The 19,571-nt window shown below is 35.3% G+C and overlaps 2 protein-coding genes across 2 annotated transcripts; one reads left to right on the top strand and one right to left on the bottom strand.

The window, feature by feature from the left end:
• Positions 1–531: 531 nt before the first annotated feature.
• On the top strand, positions 532–8,554 carry LOC104095289 (protein PHOSPHATE STARVATION RESPONSE 1-like). Its single transcript, XM_009601378.4, has 8 exons — positions 532–740; positions 2,339–3,025; positions 3,149–3,359; positions 3,439–3,515; positions 4,694–4,733; positions 5,905–5,962; positions 6,634–6,703; positions 7,869–8,554. The coding sequence occupies exons 2-8, from the start codon at positions 2,426–2,428 to the stop codon at positions 8,208–8,210; spliced, it is 1,398 nt and encodes a 465-aa protein (XP_009599673.1). The 5' UTR covers positions 532–740; positions 2,339–2,425; the 3' UTR covers positions 8,211–8,554.
• A 912-nt stretch (positions 8,555–9,466) lies between these two features.
• On the bottom strand, positions 9,467–18,697 carry LOC104095287 (BRCA1-associated RING domain protein 1). Its single transcript, XM_009601377.4, has 13 exons — positions 18,499–18,697; positions 17,580–17,633; positions 17,386–17,456; positions 16,855–16,950; positions 16,428–16,756; positions 15,701–16,003; positions 15,492–15,592; positions 14,486–14,672; positions 14,270–14,379; positions 12,348–12,438; positions 11,720–11,885; positions 10,823–10,941; positions 9,467–10,187 (listed from the first exon to the last, which is right to left on the bottom strand). The coding sequence occupies exons 1-13, from the start codon at positions 18,588–18,590 to the stop codon at positions 9,843–9,845; spliced, it is 2,064 nt and encodes a 687-aa protein (XP_009599672.1). The 5' UTR covers positions 18,591–18,697; the 3' UTR covers positions 9,467–9,842.
• Between the last annotated feature and the right edge of the window lie 874 nt (positions 18,698–19,571).

Genomic DNA, 19,571 nt, shown 5'->3' with positions numbered 1-19,571 from the left:
GATAGGAAGCGATGAAGGTCGAGCATTAGGGTTGTAGGTTAGGAGGTAGTTGAGCATATTTAGTCTACCGGTGTGAGGCTAGGCTGATAGGATTTAGTCTTATACTACTAGTAGTCAATGTTGTGTTTACACTACTTTTCTATTTTCATAGTGTCAGAACTTATTTACTGGTTATTATTTCTGCTTTCCATCTATTTACTGGTTCTTGTGATGTTGTTATTACTTCAATGGGTTTTTATTTATGGTACTGATATATTGTCTGTTTTCGTTTTCTTAAGCCGAGGGTCTATCGAAAACAACATCTCTAGCCCTCGGGGTAAAGGCAAGGTATGCGTACACAGTACCCTCCCCAAATCTCACTGTGGGATTTTACTGGCTCGTTTGTTGTTAATTTAAGAAGTTAATTAATTAAATATCTTTTCTGGTTTTAAAAAAAAAATTAATACCCAAACAAACCAAGTGAAAGAAGATGTCTTTATTCTTTTCCTAACTTGGTTTCAATTTTAATTTGTTTTTTTTTTTGTTTTTTTGTTTTTTTTTGGTTAGAATAGGACTCTTATTATGTTATGCCATTACATACAGATTTATACAATCAGTATTTTGTTGTAGTTTTGTAGTAAAAGTACAAAATTAGCAGCCAAAGAAAAACCCAAATAAAATAAAGCCATCAAAAAACTTGCAGTCGTCGCCGTTCATTTTCCTTTCAAAGTCGCCAGCGACCGGAACCCTCGAATTTTTAGGTATTAATTTTTCCTATACCCTTTTCTTCATCTTCATTAAATTTCGTTGAAATAATCCGAAATTTTTAGGTATCTAATTTGTTATTCAACAAAATATATTTGATGCGAGCTAGGAATTATGATGTTTCCATGCATTACTGTAGCTTTATTCCTTTTTTTAAAAAAAAAAATTTTAATTTTGAGTTGTTAGTCTTATTTAATTTGAGCAGCTAAATTGGTTTCCGATTATCTAATTATCTTTTTATGCTGTTGGATTGAAATTTGAAAGTTTTAATCTTGACTTTATAGTCTAAAATTCTGCGAACTTTTTTATTCAGTTTATTTGGTTGTGGCATTGAAGTAAAGGCAGAAGCTTTAGGTTGTTGTAATTTCTCTTCTGCTAAATGAACTTTGATATCAACTTCATACCAAACAAAAAGCAACAGATGAAGAAAGGTGGCTGGCAGGGGCGGAGCTATCTTGTGCTGAGGGGTTTCAGTTGAATCCCCTTCGCTAAGAAATTATATAGCGTAAATAGGGAAAAACAAATTTCTTGATTATATATAAACTGTTGAATCCCCTTTGACATAAGGTAAGATTCTATCTTAGTGGTAAAGGGGGTTCAAAAATATCTTTAGGTCACAGGTCTGAACCTTAGGTGTCACAGTTTAGTATTTTTCTTGAATCCCCTTGTAGGAATTTATGGCTCTGCCACTGGTTCCCCGTCCTGAATAGACATGTTTTATGAAGGAACTGGGGCTTTTTCCTTGTACTGTGTGATTTAGTCAATCTCTTATCAAGTTGTAGGAGGACTAGATGAATGTTTGCATAAGTCTTTTTTCTACCAAACCACAAGCTCTACGCATGCTTCGAGTTGAATCGGTCTTCTTTTTCTAACCTTCCTATGAATGGCTATGCGCCTGCATGGTTCAAAACAGTCCTATATTATAGAAGGATTAGTGTCAACATACAATTCATAATTCATAGTACTTCTTTTCTGTTGGCATTCCTGTGGCAGATCATTGTATCAGCGATGATGCTGCAGTTCATTGTTATTTTTCGAGACATGCTATGTCTTAAAAATTATGACAGTAATGGGTTTCTCTTGGGTGGTTAGAAACCTAAAATGAAAACAAGCATCAAGTTTCATAAAGAGTATCATACTCACAGAATGACTATAGCTATATAAGATATTCTACATGTTGGTGCCAGCTGTTTAGCAATATATTATGCTCGATTTTGCTTGTTAAATGTTTGAAAACTGTAACTATCTTTTTGGTTTTAGCCTGTAGCTATCATGCAACCATTTGCTTAATGTTTCCTACTGATGAACTACTTTTCACCGTCAAATTTGATTCTAGTGGGGGAACACTGATCTTCTCCTGTACCATTTTTTTTCAGTTTTAGTAATTCGTTTTCATGCATTTTAATTCAGATCTATCATCCGTTCGGTTTTTCCAATCTTTAGAATAATAACAATACCTTTTACCTTAAGGATTTAGTCTAGTTCTAACTTCTAAGTACCATGGTCAACAATCTTTGAGGAAACTTGTTAGCATGCTGCTTCGTTTTGTGCTTATTAGCTCTCTAAGTTTTCCATTTCCTTTCTTTTGATGCAGGGATCAGCCTTTTCCGTAAGTGACAGAGATGCTAGAAGATTCTCTTTAAGGTGAATTTAGTTGTGTTTGGTATTCTTTAAAAAGGTTATGGAGGCGCGTCCTACTTTATCCGTCCAGAGGGCGGGTGCACATCAACTCAGTAATTTTGGAGCATCAGGACCTCATTCTTCATTACCTATGCTTCCAGCAAACTTGGAGGACAAATATCCTATGTTGCCGAGGGCTGTCCTTTCTTCATTGCCTTCAAACAGTGGGGTGGTCGGTCATTTGTTGTCCTTATCTTCAGGATTCTCCACCAATCTTCACTTTTCATCTGTTCTGCCTCATGAAGAGCATTCTGCACCTATACCTTTCATTTCTCAGTCAACAAATAATGAAGCATTAATCCCATTAGCTAATTCCGGAGTTCTTCAATCTGCAGCATCAAGCCAGTATCTTAATGAAAATAATGAACCCTGGTGTACAGCGCCATTGCCTGATTACCTCGATTACTCGATAAATACCCCCGTCCACAACACTCAACTAGATTGTAGCAATACAGGTGATTGTCTCATCCCATCTGAGGATCTTAGTAAACAAAGTGATTGGCCGGAATGGGCTGACCTTGTAATGAATGATGATGATGCTCTGACTTCTAACTGGAACGACATCATGGTAGATACTAGCATTGCTGATGCCGAGCCAAAGGTCAGTTTTGTTCTATACCAACTGCTGGATTTTTATTCATCTTAATTTGCTTTTTGTTTTCTTACTCTCCTTTCAATAATTAAAAGGAGACGGCTCTTACATTTCTTTGTTGTGTGATTAAAGATGCAATATCAGGAACAAAAACAACCTTCAAATTTCCCAGTAGACCAATGCCAACCATTGCAACAAATTCCTACTGCATCTGTAGAAACATCTGCCATTGTTCCTGCATCATCCACTGCAAGTGGTGCTTCATCGAAGCAACGAATGCGTTGGACACCAGAACTTCATGAAGCATTTGTGGAAGCAGTCAACAAACTTGGTGGAAGTGAAAGTACTTTGCTCTCCTTACTTTGCATCTTAAATAAGTATTGGAGTGTTGTCTAGCTCGATAATTCTACTTTGAAATACAGGAGCTACTCCCAAGGGTGTGCTGAAGTTAATGAAAGTTGAAGGTTTGACCATCTATCACATAAAAAGCCATTTGCAGGTTTGTTCTGCTCTTTGCATTTTCAAAGTTGGCAAAATGGCCTCGTAGCCACTTAAACTTGCACCGATTTGCCATCCCAGTATATAAACTTAGGATTGTCCCATTTTAACACCTTAACTCTATAAAATGAATACTAATAAACACCTCTAACTATTGACCAAGCTTATGTGGCAATGACATAACTGACGTGGCAAAAGTGCGTGCCTAACACCGTAAATAAGCGCGTGAATGTGATGGTTTTGATTTTAAAAATAATAATTAAAGCAAAAATAATTTAATAATAAGTTATTAATGAAAAAGGAAAAAGTTAAAAAGAAAAAACCATCCCCAATTCCCCTCCACTCCACTCTTTCTTCTTCCTAACACCCCCTCCCCCGACGCCCCAACCCCACCCCTTTTCTTTCACAATATTCCCAGCACAAATTTGTCATCACCCCCTCTTCCCAATCTTCTACTTCAAACCTCGCCGGCTGGGAAAGTGGAGTAGTTGGAGGTTTGAGTCTTTGAGATTGGTGGATTTTATTTTCCTTATTTAATTTGGGATCTTTCAGAGAAGGCATGGGTATAAAATAATGGATACTTATAGTCACACCCTCTAGCTATTTATGGCGTTTTTCTTTCTGACTGCAATTTTAGATTTACGATTTATAGCCATGGCGATATCCCTTTTTTATTTGATTTGTGCAAATCATGCCCACAACTTTTATGAGACTATTAATTTTTTGAAAGAGAATCTTGATATTGTTTAAGCAAAAGAAAAATGGTTGTAGATGTGTTATGGTGAGTCTCTCAATTCTGCCTAACGCAGTTTATGGCGGGGAAAGAGAAAGAAATCGGAATATTAGAGAGGACGAAGAAGGGGGTGACAGAAGCCGAGGGGGAAGGGGGTTGATTTTGGAGTTCTTTTAAATAAAAATTAAGAATAAATGACATTTATGTGATGTGTATGACACATCAGCGCAATTGAGCAACACGCATCAATAGAATGTTTATTACTACTCACTTTATTGAGTTAAAGTGTTAAAATGGAAAACTCCTAAGTTCATATACCGGGATGGCAAATCGGTACAAGTTTAAGTGGTTACGAGGCCATTTTGCCTTCAAAGTTAGATACTTTCACATATAGACATGCTGACTATTTAACTGATGGAGTTTTGATACAATTTCTTATAATGCAGAAATATCGAACAGCTAGATATAAACCAGAAGCATCAGAGGGTATGCAGCTATTTCTTTTTCCCTTGTGTTTTTTTTACATGTGTCTTAATTTTGTCTCTGTTATCAATAGTCGTTAAAAAAAATTGAGTTTTAGGACCTGCGTATTTGTTACTCGAGCCAGTAGATGTCTAATTTTTGTTTTGTTTTTGTAATTAAAAAATTTAGTTTCTTTTCTTATAAGTGAAAAAAGTTGTGTTTTTTTCTCGTGTGTGTATGTGTGCATTATTTTTTATGTTATGTGGAGTTATTGGTTTTTTTTTTGGTGCTATTTCATATATCATCACTGAATCACAAGAGGTTAATAAAAGTATATGTTGAATACACCGACACTCCTCAATCTTGTTTTTTTGCATAGTAGCAGATGATGAAGATAAGATTTTAGATAGTAAAGATCAACAATTTATCATTTGTATGGTGATTGCCTTTTGTGTAAATAGGAGTCATTTTTGTTTTGTTTTTAGTTCATGCTAAATATGCAAGCTATGGTTCACAGAATCTCACCGTATGAAACCTATGTTAGGTTTATGTTACTTGAACAAGAAAGCCACACTGACAATATTGACCTTCTTGCTCTCTCCCCCCGTCCCTCCGTCCCCCCTCCTGAAATGGATCTGAGATTTCGGGATTTATATTTAGTGCTTTCTTTGTATAATATGCTTATAGCTTTGACTAAATGTTTCTTAATTTGTGCCTTTCTCCTATAAACAAATAAAGGAAAAAGAAACATGGAATTTTGCTCTGTAACTTTAATATGACACGGCATTTGCCCATATCTTAGGAAATTATTTTTTTGAGACGTGTCAAGGACGTGAAATAATACATGTGTGAAAGGTGTAACATAGCAAACTGGTAAAAATTTGGCACTTTAACTGGTATTATTAACTTCATATATGATTGCCAAGATAATAAGAAACTAGTCAAAGTTTGCACTATTTAACTGGAACAAGTAAACTTCAAACACCACTGCCGAAATCTCCCAAGTTTTTGTTTGTCTTCTTCTAAAAAGCCAAATGGATTTGTCCCTAACATATTAACGTTCTCTTTTGGTGATCAGAGATTATTGGTGCTTGGAGAATGCTAATAATCCTCTATATTTGTCAGGCTTTTATATTTCCTTTCACTCAAATTATTGTTTGCTGAAGCCCCTTTATTTTTCCCCTTCTCATAACAGGGTCCTCTGAGAAGAAAGAGTCATCCATTGGTGATTTGTCAGCTCTGGACTTGAAAACGTTAGTAGCTGGGTCCATTGCCTCCGTTTTCTGGCTTAATGATATGCATCATTTGGAATTTGGATAAGATTTGATATTCTCTTGTGCACAAGCTAATGAGTGTATTACCTACTTCCAATGGCATATATTTGGGGCATAATATGCTTAATTGATGTTGCTTATAATGGACTTTGTTGATAGTTTGGTGCTTTTGCCATATGGCTGTAGACGGAAAACATAAACCACATATTGATATATAGTGGCTTCAATATTTTTATTATCTAGATTGGTACAACCTTGCATGAACCTATTCGGAGAAATAGATATTCCATTTGGTCTGGTATATGTATAAGGTAAGTCCAAAAAGAAAAAGGGTGAAAATGATGGTGATATGAAATTTTATTGAAGGATCTACTTGTTAAAAGTAGGATTTTATTCAAGTTGTCAACAAAATTGGAAGATAAGGGAAAGGAGAATATTGGAATAGTTAAGTTAGGGCTCTGATAAATGGAGGTAAGACAGCTGGAATAGTTCTATGTGCACATGTAATGTAGAACAGGTCCTTTAAGTAGAATGGCATGGTGGCTTAAAGGGCTCTATTTGAATCGCTATGAAGTTTTCCCCTCATAACTAACCGTAATCTGTACTCTTGTGTTGTCTTTGTTATATGATGTGTTTGGGTATCGATGCAGGGGTATTGAGATCACTGAAGCATTGCGGTTACAGATGGAAGTTCAGAAACAGCTGCATGAACAACTTGAGGTATAAATTCTTGCCTTAGCAACATGATCTTGTGCAGGGGTGTTTCTAGGTGATGGGGTATGGTTTCACGTGAACCCATGCTCCTCTCCCTTGACCATATATAGCAAATTCTATGTTTCTTCAAAACTACTTGAATATACATGTGTACACCCAAACTCTAAGTGTCCTATGGTGCAATGAATAGTGCACCTCTACAAGTGAAATCGGTGGTTCAAATCTCACTCCAATCGCCCTTGTTTCGACACGGAGTATAAATACCTATATGTGAAACTCACCAAAAATGCAAAAAGAATATAATTTTGAACCTATAATTTCAAATGTGTAATGGGCTTCATGGTAAGGGCCTAACATCAAATCCGTCAAATAGAAATTCTAGATCTAGTTCTTCATAATAGTGTGCCCGTCCTCTTGAGTTCCTGAATCCGCCTCTTGTGGTTCTAGTTTCAGTTTGATCGGTCATCACCGTTTGCATCATCCGCAAGAAATTGCGTCCATAATATGAGCATATAGACTCCTTGTCATGCATTATTTTGTTGGAGATTGCTTCTAACTGCTGTCTTTTTGGTATAAAATAGTTGCATGGCATGGCTTTTCTTTTGCCCTTTCTGAAGTTAAAGGTGAAGCTTTTGGAATATCTCTATATGATTCCTGTATAATTCACAACAGACGTAGTTCCTTAACAACAACAACAAATCCAGTGCAATCCCACAAGTGGGGTCTGGGGAGGCTAGTGTGTACGCAGCCTTACCCCTACCTTGTGAAGGTAGAGAGATTGTTTCCGATAGAGAATTAGTTCCTTAAAAATAAAAAATAAAAAGAACAACAACAAACCAAGTATAATCCCACAAGTGGGGGTCTGGGGAGAGTAGTGTGTACGCAGACCTTACCCCTACCTTGAGGGTAGAGAAGATGTTTCCGATAGATGATCCCCTAAAATAAAAAAAAATAACAACAGAAGTAGTTGATCTGTGCTTCTCTTCTTTGATTATTGTTGAAATAATTGATCTTGACTGTTTAATTTTAGCTCGGAATCAACTCTTTCATGGTCAAGAACTCTATACCTCTATGATGTTGATAGATGAATGAATTGCCCGGTCATTGAATCTAAGGAAACTTACGTGGTATCATATGTGATGCGTGTTTTTATTGTCACAAACTTTTACAGATTCAAAGAAATCTGCAGCTGCGTATAGAAGAACAAGGGCGATATCTCCAGGAGATGTTTGAAAAGCAATGCAAGTCGATTCCGAGTATTGACTTGGTAAAGGCCTCATCATCCATAGCTGAGGATGCCTCTGCACAGTCGACAGATGCAGTTCAACGCTCCTCAAACAAAAATGATCCAGGAGTGCCACCAAGCAATCCTCAAGAAGCAGGAGATTATATAGCTCAAAAGGTGGGGGAGAAGCAGAAAGAGCAAGAAAGAGAAGATCTTGAAAATCCTGAGACAAATATTTCAAGCTCATCAAATACACCACCAACGAAGCGTGCTAAACTGGATGAATAATCTTATGCAGTTCACAAACTTTTTGGTAGGATATTAAGCTCTCTATTTGATGTTTGGAACATCAAATTCTTGAGTAAACCAGCTTTAACATTTTCGGTATCCCTCCCATAGATTATTCAGATGGGCCTGGTTTGTCCTCTGCTTCAACATCCATGATAAAGAAATATCAGGATTTTCCTTTTGTATTGTTAATATATGGTGTTTTTAAGAGTTATTCTTGGAAGAAATGAGGACCTATAGATGGACTTTAAAGCTGCCTTTGTAGCACTCCTGATGTCTAAACCTCTGTTAATTAGCATTTGAGCTACTAACATTATGCATCTAATGTATATATTGTTGGGTAATGCTAACATCCTGCCTATGGCAAGTCCAAGGTGAAGGGATTGCCGAGGTCAAGGTCATGGTTGAATATGGGGCCTGCTGTGCTTGGTAGGCTTTGTTAAAAAATAAAGGTGTCCCTTTGTATGATGGTAAGCGTTTGATCATAACTTATGCTCACTCAGTTCATTTTATTAGTCTTAGTTTCATTGGGCACAAAGTTTAAGAAAAAAGTAAAGAAGATTTTTGAATCTTGTGGTATTAAATTAAAGATGTATGTAATGTATCAAAATGCTTTCAAATTGTGGTCTTATATATGTTATGGGTTGGTGGAATTAAAGAGTTACGCCATATTGAATTTGACATTCTTTTTAAATGGACTAACAAGAATCTTCCATTCCAAATTTGGAATGATGTGATTCGAAGTGCGAGAATCAATTATAACAATTAAAATAATATAAAAACTACCACCATCTATGAACAATAAGAGTCGTTCTTTTGAGATGGTGAACAATATCTTTCTTTTTCTTATTTCCAAAAGATATAAAGAAAAAGAAAACATTGTATGCGCGAGGGATTGACATGATACATAGGCGATCTCTAACTTGGAGCCTTTATGTGATCACATGAAAAGCCTTGGGACTAGCAAACTGCATACAATCCTACAACAAAAGCTTGGAAGTTGGGCAACTTACTTGGCATTTATCAACAGTGGTTGGCATATCCAAGAAACAAGAACACAAAAATTGTATATGGATCATGTCGATATCTCTCATTTATACTATTATCATGCCTTTTATGTAGTCTTGAGCTTATTTTTAAAATTTTCTTTTGTTCCTCTAGCAACATTCTATTTATAACTTTGACAAAGTTACCTAGTACCTATGTTGGCAAAAGGTAACAAGTATCCTCAGGAATTAGCCGAAGTACTAACAAACTAGACAGAACACCACAATTACAAATAAAGAGTTGCAGAAGACGTTGGAATCTGCTTAGCTGACCAAGTCCACAACCAAAGAATATGTAACTCTCCTAGTCAAAAAACCTTTCTCAATTTTGTCACTAAGGATATGTAACTTCCAGGGTTCCAAAGTTTCATCTCTTGAGAGCTACTAGTACTCCATTTCATCTCTTGGAAGTAAAACCTTTCCCTTTAAGATTCAGTATATTGCTCAGTTGTAGAAAAATGTATAACAGCCTCATACAAACAACAAGACAGTTTACTCTCATCTGTCAAATGAATAAAGTTACTTTGCGGGATCTTCCTAAACATAAACTAGTGCTCACTGTTATATTGAAACTTGCAATGCTATATCAGCAGAAAGGTTCTAATTTACATGCAGCAATAGACTGCAGGATCCATGTATGCTGAATGACCTGACAACCAATTTGCTTGGCCAAATCTTCAGCCTCAGCTTGTCTGTGCAGCAAAACATTGCTATCTTCGCCAGACATGCAACCGCGTGGAGGATCAAGATTATAAACAACTAGACAAGATGAGTTAGTTGCTTTCATAGAACCTATCTGGTAAATCAGCTGTTCCTTACTGTGAATGATGGAACCTCCACCCTTTTCGACTAGATCTAATAGGTCCTTTTTGTAAGCTGCTACATAATCTCCACTCAGATAAAACTTGAAACCATCAAAAAGTTTAGGTGCCTGCATAAGAAACAAGGAATCTTTTTACTGTGCCATAATTTTATTATGAGCCTTGTTACTAAGAAAATCAGCAGAGATGTTTCGAGGAAATGACAAAAATGATTCCTTATGTTTGGGGGTACATTCAAAGTAGTCAGTTAAGTATGCACCGAACATGTTTGGTCTCCTTCAAATATTTAACAATTTATATTTTGTCAGATTTGATGGAAACTGTAGAGAAAAAAAATTTAACCTTAAACATCAAGAAAATCCCATCAAATCCTAAAAAAATACAACACAAATTGCACTAGCCACCAGAAATTTTCAAAAGTAGCAAAAATTACACCTAAAAAAATGCACTATACTCTAGAAATAGATATTTAAAAAAAGAAGCAAAAACTACAAAAATTATAACTATAAATGTGAGTTCCCGCTAATTTTCTTTTTTCACAATTTCCATCAGATCTAACAATCAAAGCTCATTAAATATTTAATGCATACTTAAGGGACTACTATAAACCTACCTTCAAGCATAAGGGACCATTTTAGCCATAAAGCATATTCACAAGCAGCATTGTAAATGCATTTCTTATTACAGCAGAAATATAAATGCTTACATCAATTTTTATCCCTATAGGAGAAAAATGAATACTTACATTGGATGAAGCCTTAAGCCTACCAGCTTTAGGGCCACCAAAACAGCCATGATTGTCCAGGCTAACTTCATAAGGTTCTTCAATCACAGGACAATTTGCTCCGATGCAGGCTTTTATCCCTGGAAATAAGCAAAGTTGTATTAGCATCATTTAAACTGAGCTAATAGGTCAATTGTTTGAAGTATATTGTCCTAGTCTTGTCTCTATTCATGGGGGATGATTCATTTATAAAGGCATGTTCTTCACAGTAAGAGAAAATTATAGAACTACTTAAGCTTATTATTTATCTTGCTAACCATGATAGGACACAGAATCTACAGAAAAAATAACCACTTCACTTTTGCGAGTTATAGTATTGCTCCAAACCAAGCAGCATAGTTCCAATAAAGTGCCATGCTCATACTATAGAGCACCATTTTGATATCTTAATTCTCTTACGAGTCTTTGGAATGTGCATAACTCCAACATATACCATACAGAGGCGAAGTTTTGGATTTCAAAAAACAATTTTCAGTACCAATAATTGGGTTCTAAATTTAATATCTATACATATTTAATAAATTTCTCAACACAAATACACTGTTTGAGCAAAAGCTACTAGATTCGGACGAACATGTACCCAAGCTCCTAGCTCCAATCTTGATACCATAGCATTCCTCTCTCCTCCTCTCTAATCCTCCAAGTACCAGATACTCTTGTTCTTATGTTGTCGTGCGAAATTTATTTATTTACATGCCTATAAAAATATACTAGCTTAGTTTACTTAATTGCAAACTTAATTTACTTAATTGCATAGCCTACTTCTTAGGCAATTTTACATGCCTCTCCCATAATGGAGAACCAGATGAACAAATAAGCTAACTTAACCATGTAAGACAAAAAGAAGAAAGAGCTTACAATCAATTGTTAGGATCCATTTTCCACCCAAAATTGCCATGAGAACTTTCAGTGTTCTGGTGCATGCACCCTTTTCATCTGTTGCTGCAATGACATGGGTGACATTTGGGTTCCAAGTCTTGCACACAGTTGCGCCGCACATGTTAGCAAACTTGACCATCATATACTGAAATAAGATCAGAAGAACCAATTACAATTAACCGATATTGATGGAAGTAAAACAATTCAACCAACAAATTCACAAACTAAAAGAGCTACACTTATTGGATTAATTTACTCCACCAAAATGCAACAAATAGACAAAATAAATAGCTAATTCAGCTGTGGAGGTGTGAAAGTTAACAGACAAAATAAACTAACACTGACAGAAATCAAGTCAAACCATTTGGGGAATAAACAAACTAAGTTGTCTGCTTATATGTACAAATGACAAAGAGCTAAATAGATAAGTTGGTTTTGCTTGGTAACTTGCTACTGGCGACAATGGCCTATAAAATGACATTGTGCTGGTGATTTGATCCATGATATTTAAAAACTGATCAAGCAGTCATAAAATATATGCATTGTACTGTGCATGCATATGAAAGAAACTAGCAGAATACATTCTTACTATAGGAAGGAGACCAACCTTCTCTTCTGAGGATAGAGCAGATCCACATAGAACCCATTCTTTGGGTCCATCTGATGATGTTGCCCAAAAATTCAATCGCTCAGATGTTCTGCATACAAATTTAACATTCCAATTGAGGAAAAATCATGTGTTTATCTTACAAGCTTTAAACCATGGGGCCTGGGACAGGGAGGGAATTGTGTATTCTATGTCATTTGAAATAGAGATTTTAATATGATTCAAGAGGATCTTTTATCATTGTTTAAAGTGCCTTCATTTAAGCTAAGTAATAATAACCTATAATTACGTGTTTTAGTCACTTATTACACTCTAATTTACTGCACTTTAATTGAGTTTGAACTCTAATCGATAGTGTTTTGCACTAATTATGTGTTTTATGTATTGTAGGAGTGATTCCGAGCTATGTAGATGTTATGGAATGAATTCAAGTGATTTGGAGCTTTGAAATCTGAGTAAAAGCCCAAGGAATTAAGCCGGGATCGTGTTCGGGGATCAACGGATGATAGTTAAAAACGAGCGAAGAATCGAGTAGGCATATTGCGCACTGTCTAGTAAAATGCACATAACTTTTCGCTCAAAACTCCATTTGAGCTCCACAATATATGGTTGGAAAGCTAATTCAAAGGGCTCCAACTTTCATGTTTTACGTTTTTCCAAATTCTAAATGGAACAGGGTGAAAAATGCGCGACAAATGCGCGGCCGCGCACTGGCCGCGGATGTGAGTTAGAAACTGGCCAAAATCCGCGGCCAAATCCGCAGTTGAATCCGCAGCCGCGGACGTCCTGACCTGGAAAAGTGTCCTTTTTCGCATAGGAGAAGGTATAATTATTTGGGCCCGACCCTACTTGGTATATATACATGGAAAAACGGTATTTTGAGTACTTTTGACATACTTTTGACACACTTTAGACCTAAAGAGGCAAGAACACACTAGGAGCAAGACAGAGAATTCTTCTACGAGTTTTTCACTTCCTTCTTCCTATTTCCATTATTGCTTATGAATTCTAGTATTATAGTTATGCATACTATTATAAATAGCTAATTTGTTATCTAGGGTTTTGATGGAACCTCTTGGAGGATGAATTCTTATTATGTTTTAATATAATTTAACCTTTGAATTTGTCTATTTGTGGCAAAACCTTAGTTCTCTGTGGGATTCGACTCCGGACTCTTAGACCGGATTATATTTACAGCGACCGTTTATCCTTTTTAGGACTAGAGTTGGGCGTGATCACTAAGTGATAAAAAATACTTACTCAGTTTCAATTTGTGTCTTAGTTTGACTGGACATGAAATTAAGAAAAGGAAGACTTTTAAATCATGTGGTCTTTAAGTAAAGATGTGTATAATGTACTTAGGGGTGGCAAACAAACTGGTCGGGTCGAATATGAGTGGGTCAAATGGGTATTTCAAAAAACAGACCCGTATTTGAGACAGATAAATACGGGTTATCCAGCGGATAATATGAATATCCATATTATACATGACTTCTTGAATATATAATCACTTTTGGGAGAATTCCTAATCTTCCAAACTTGAGGAACCCCTAATTTGAGGCTTTACAAATGTAAAAGTTAAACACGTTAATTATCCATTGGTTATCCATTTGATTAATAATTTTCTAAATGGATAATATAGTTATCCATATTCGACTCATTTTTAAAAAATTCATTATCCAACCCAATTTTTAATGGATAATATGTGTGGATAATTGTTTTCTTTTAACCATTTTGCCACCTCTAAATGTACCTAAATGTCCTTGAATCTTGTAGTCTTAAATATGCCGTGTGGAATGTTGGAGTTAAAGAGTTACTAAATATAAAAAGAGGCATTTTTTTAAAAACTAAAAAAGGAAAGGAAGACACATAAATTGAAATGCAGGGAATAATATGGGACTTCCATAACATATAGTTCTTACATGGGAGCAGATTCTGGACATGCTTCCATACTGGCACGCTTCCTAGACTTTGACTTCTCACTAGGAAATTTGACAGATTTATGACTCGGGCAGAGCATTACAAAGTTGTCCTGCAATTAAAGATGCAGACATTGAGGGAGAGAAGGAAAAGAACAATCTTTATAGATCTCAGATTGGTAAAATCATTGACTGGATGCATTATATTGCTCTACTTACACAATCCCATCGGCAGTCTTGGATTTCAAATGCACAAGGCATATGATAACTCCTGCGGCATGACTTCATGAGGCAGCCAAGTGCTGCACCCTTTAGGCCACAGCCACTACACTTGAGTTTTGCAGCTCTTGCCAATTCAGCCTCCAAATTTCTCAAGGTATCTCCATCATAATATACTTGAGGTGCCCTACAAAATGGAATTAAATAGTAAAATGGACTAGTTAAATACTGCAGAACCCCAAATAATAATAAATAAAAATGTTGCTAGCTGTAAAAGAAGGCAATACAATTAGGGCAGAACTAAGTAAATGTGGAAGAGCTCAGGTGAACACTAACAATAAATCTAGTATAATGTCAAATATACAGATGTTGCCTACTTGGTTCCAAATAAGCATGAACCCAAACCTTTGGATTATTTGAGTTCTACTTTCACTTAAAAGACAAGAGTGGGTTGCTCTAGTGGTGAGCACCCTCCACTTCCAACCAAGAGGTTGTGAGTTCGAGTCACCCCAAGAGCAAGGTGGGGAGTTCTTGGAGGGAGGCAGCCAAGGGTCTATCGAAAACAACCTTTCTACCCTAGGTTAGGGGTAAGATTTGCGTACACACTACCCTCCCCAGACCCCACTAGTGGGATTATACTGGGGGGTTGTTGTTGTTGTACTTTCACTTAAAAGAACTAGCCCCATAAGCAAAAGAGAGATTCAGTCATTACAAATAGAGGGCAATATATTTCCAAGTTCTAACTCAACAGTTTCAAGCTGGCAAGTATAAAACTTCCCCAGTTCAATGTAAATCCATCAATAAGGCTAGAAGCCCTTCAATGTAAATAACCATCAATAAGGCTAGAAAAAAACAAGAATGGTTCTGAAGTCGTTTACCATTAGTATGTCATCCAACACAAATGATAAAACAAAACATAATCTAACACATTAGAGCTTTCTTTATGAGCTTGTTATTAAAAGTTACTGATATCGGAATATCCAAGCTAAATTGTGGAATTGCATACCAGTCAATACATTTCATGTGCACAGGTATGGCTTTTGAAAGTGAAGTAACATCTCCCACCACCTCCCTTCCATTTGCATAGTGCAGCATTGGTCCAGTTCCCTGCAAGTATTAATTGTAGCCAAATATGAAATGATTATATCAATAGAATAAACATGTCTAAATATGTTCAAATTTGCCCTTTAAAATAGTATAAAGCAGATAACTGACCTCTGTTATCTTAGATGTGTGGCAGAAAGCACAAACACTTCCTTTCGGAAGATGTTGATCTGAAACTGCTTTTGGCTGAGCAACCAAAGAAGATTCACTCAATTTACATGCCAAAGAGCGGTCAGAGTTGGTAATAGCATGACTTTGCAAGACCGTCTCTGACAATTCATAGCTTAATTTCTTTTGTCTCTTCAAGTCTCTTTCCTCAAACACATGTTCATGCTTAATTGTGTGGTGCACTAGACCTTCAACCACGTGTGAGCTATCTTCTACGGACATCTTCGCAGTATGGCTTTTTATATCCTGAAAACAAGCAAATATATTCAAAAAAATTATTTCTTTTGTTGCGTATAATCATGGAAACAGTACACATCCATCTCGATAGTCTGCCACCATGATATCATAGATAACTAGCTACTATACTTCCTGGACTTATTCAAGCATAAATATTGCTATATAGCTGGAGAAATTGTTCATATGATTAGGTACTTTAATTGGAAGGATGTGCTTCTTTTATACAGGAAATTATTTCTAATTTAAGGCTAATCTCTGGCAAGTAATGGGCAACCCCAAAAATAGTAAAAACTTTAGTTAGCACTTAGCAGGCACTTACTGTTCCATTTGCAAAGAATGATGCCAATGACATAACAAGGTGAAAACAACTCGATATTACTATACTTTTCGAGAAATATAATACTAAATTATAGTAGCAAATTATGAAACTTACATTATTTCTTACTCTCAGTTCACTTGTCTCTTTAACTATATCTTTGTTGTTATCAGATGAATGAGAGCTGCCTGGTGATTGTTGTTGCAATTGATTCAAATCTATTTCCTCTGCAATATTCCTTTCATTTTTCAAGTCTGCCTTTCTGTCAGAAGAAGGCAAAAGACTCAAATGACTCACACCATTCCAAGGAATTCCATGTCCATTGCACCTATTAATTTCCTTGTTTGGATCATTGCTGCTTACTATGGCTTTGACAGTTTGTTCATTTCTTGATTTATCATCAAGATTAACAGAAATAGGATATTGTTCCGATGACCATCCAGCATCTGGTGCATTAAACCAAATTTTTTGTGTGAGTAGTACTGTACTTTACTAGCAAGAAAAAAGAACAGAAAATTTGATATACAGGTTAAGATATATTTACCAGGAGATTTGAATTGAAAGACTTTAGCATTGAAAGTAGCATCTAAGCTTCTAAATATGGCTATCATACTCTCCACATGAGGCACTGCCCTTATTTCTGCACCATTCCAGTAAAGGCAAAACATCAATTATTTCCCTCACAAAATCTAAGACACATTATAAACAGAAAAGATCTTATCTTTTCATATTGTAAAATCATGATTCATTCAACAAATATTGCGCCTCAATCCCAAATAAGTGAGGTAGGTGATATGAATACTCACTTCTTCCATTAAGCTCGACTCATAATATATATATATATATATATATATATATATATATATATATATAACCTCATCTAAAGCTTAAGGAACTAACGTGTATTTCCCTACATATATTTACTTATGAACTGCTACCATTTAAGCAGTAACATTTGAGGGAATTAATGTTCTTTCTAATGTGTATCTTCCTACAAACAAATTAGTTTTGCGGCCAATTTCAGAATTTGTTTATTAAACAGCAAAAACAATGTATTAAAACCATGTAATAGTACCTTGATTAACATATTGATGTTTGCATACAGGGCATTCACATTGAACTTGGGTAGACCTTGGAACACAGAGGCTGCACAAAAAGATTAAATTTTAAAAAAAAATCTTTGGATAACAATATTCAAAGCCTAAAGTAAGCATACAAGCAAATATCACAGAGAAACCAATTTCAAAGAAACCCAAAATGATAACTTACTTGCAGAAAATATGATCGCATGGAAGCAACATAGGTTTATTCAGCAAGTTTAAGCTGCAAAATCATAAGAAACTATGTGTAAATATTCTACATAAATATTTACAAGTATTAAATTCGAACTTAATAACACAAATGGTCCAATCCCTTAAAGTATATCCAAGATTTAAACTCTATGGATTCAACATTTAAGGCTTTTAATATTGAAATCATTGTATAATTTAAAAGTATAAGTTTGTACCTACTTATTTGTTATCATTTTAATGAATTTTTATACATAAATATATATTCCGCAACTAAAGTACTAAGTTCAGTTGAACCTAAGACCAAAGGGTCGGATCCGCCCCATGCTTAAAATTCAAATCCTATATCCAACTCTATGAATCTTTTGCGCCCATTGAGTCCATTTTATTCGATAAAATATTTGATATTTTACAGTTGGGGTAATTTTATTCCATAAAAAATTATCTTTTGAGTAAACTAAGATTTTTTTTCTAATCTTACAAATACCATACAATGCAATATGAATCTCTAACCAAGAAATGCCCTAATGCAAACTAGTTGAGACCAACTATCTGAATCTTCTAATTCCATTTCCTCTATAGGGTATATTTTATTCAGTAAAAATTTTAGTCCTTTAAAGTTGGGTCCTTCTAATTCGATAAAAAAATTATCTTTTAAACAAATTAGAGGTTCACTAAAACTAAATTCTCTCTTATGTTGCTTCTCATACAATGACATGCGAATCTCTAACCAAAAAGAAATCCTCTATTGAGTCCATTTTATTTCCATAATTTTTTTTAATCTTTTTAGATAAATTAATTCTTTAAAACTAAAGGATCTACAAGTCTCTAACAAAAAAAAAAAAAAAGACCCAAATCAAATTAAAGAATATTGAGTTAAGGAGAAAAAGAAAAATTACCAAAGAGGGCATTTGAGTTCAAGACCCAATTTCTGAATATGAAATGCCAATGGGTTTAGTAACCGAGAAATGCTTTGAGTCTCCGCTGCCATTCTTGAAATTCACTCAAAGCTTCAGTCTGCAAATCTTTTTCAGCTGAGTAAAGAACTGAAAATGAGAATTTCGCGGGAAATAAATAACCTAGCTTTTGTGTGTGTGTGTGTGTTACTATATATACAGACGGTGCTGAGTAAAGAATTTGGCGGTATAAAGTTCGAATTTTGGCGCTCTGTGATATTGAGGAAATTGTCTCCCGCTTTTTTAACAAACCCGTTGCTGATATGGGCTGTTTTAGGCTGGCCCAATTAATACAACTTCTGATCGAGAAATTTGCACAGATAGCCACTTTGAGGGGCTGATTTGCACAAATAGTCTGTTTACGTGCCGGTACTTAAAAATTGTCCTCATTTTTTTACAATTGTTCGTAAATGGTCACCTCTAATGATATTGTCCGTTTAATGAATTGTTTGTTAACAAAAATAACCTTCAACCTAAAGTACCAACTCTAAATACACGATTGCATTTTTCTTGAATAAAAACGAAGAATTGCAAATACGAACACGAATGGAAAGCAATCGAACATAAAACTTAAATTTAATTATGAAATCTGGATTTAGTATGTTGATAGAAAAAGATTACGAATAGGACTACTTCAGAAAATTATAATGGTGCAATAAGTAAATAGTCTTTAATCATCCAAAAAATAGTCTTTAATCATCCAAAAAATGAAGAAGTTGGAATTTGAGAATTCTAAAGCTATCAATATTATATTATAGGCTTATATTATATATTCAACGGATGTATACAACTTGCATAAACCCAATAATTTTCAACTTTAAGAACTGTGCTTAATAATATTAATATACTTAATAAAAATATGTTGTCACGTGACCAGGCGGTCACGGGTTCAAGCCGTGAAAACAACTTATTGCAAAAATGTAGAGTAAGGTGTGAACAATAGACCCTTGTGGTCTGACCCTTCCCCGAACCTCGCGCATAGCGGGAGCTTAGTGAATCGGGCTGCCCTTTTATAC

The sequence above is a fragment of the Nicotiana tomentosiformis genome, chromosome 2, assembly GCF_000390325.3.
Source record: "Nicotiana tomentosiformis chromosome 2, ASM39032v3, whole genome shotgun sequence".
Classification (NCBI taxonomy): domain Eukaryota; kingdom Viridiplantae; phylum Streptophyta; class Magnoliopsida; order Solanales; family Solanaceae; genus Nicotiana; species Nicotiana tomentosiformis.
Note: the sequence above shows the minus strand (reverse complement) of the source record. Positions and strands in the feature narration are given on the sequence as shown.

Excerpts from the sequence above, each read along its gene's own strand:
- LOC104095289 (XM_009601378.4), top strand. The coding sequence starts at position 2,426 with ATGGAGGCGCGTCCTACTTTATCCGTCCAGAGGGCGGGTGCACATCAA. Across the intron at positions 3,360-3,438 it reads CAAACTTGGTGGAAGTGAAA|GAGCTACTCCCAAGGGTGTG; the intron begins GTACTTTGCTCT and ends TTTGAAATACAG. Across the intron at positions 5,963-6,633 it reads TCAGCTCTGGACTTGAAAAC|GGGTATTGAGATCACTGAAG; the intron begins GTTAGTAGCTGG and ends GTATCGATGCAG.
- LOC104095287 (XM_009601377.4), bottom strand. The coding sequence starts at position 18,590 with ATGGCAGCGGAGACTCAAAGCATTTCTCGGTTACTAAACCCATTGGCA. Across the intron at positions 16,951-17,385 it reads ACATCAATATGTTAATCAAG|AAATAAGGGCAGTGCCTCAT; the intron begins GTACTATTACAT and ends GGAATGGTGCAG. Across the intron at positions 11,886-12,347 it reads CTCTATCCTCAGAAGAGAAG|TATATGATGGTCAAGTTTGC; the intron begins GTTGGTCTCCTT and ends ATCTTATTTCAG.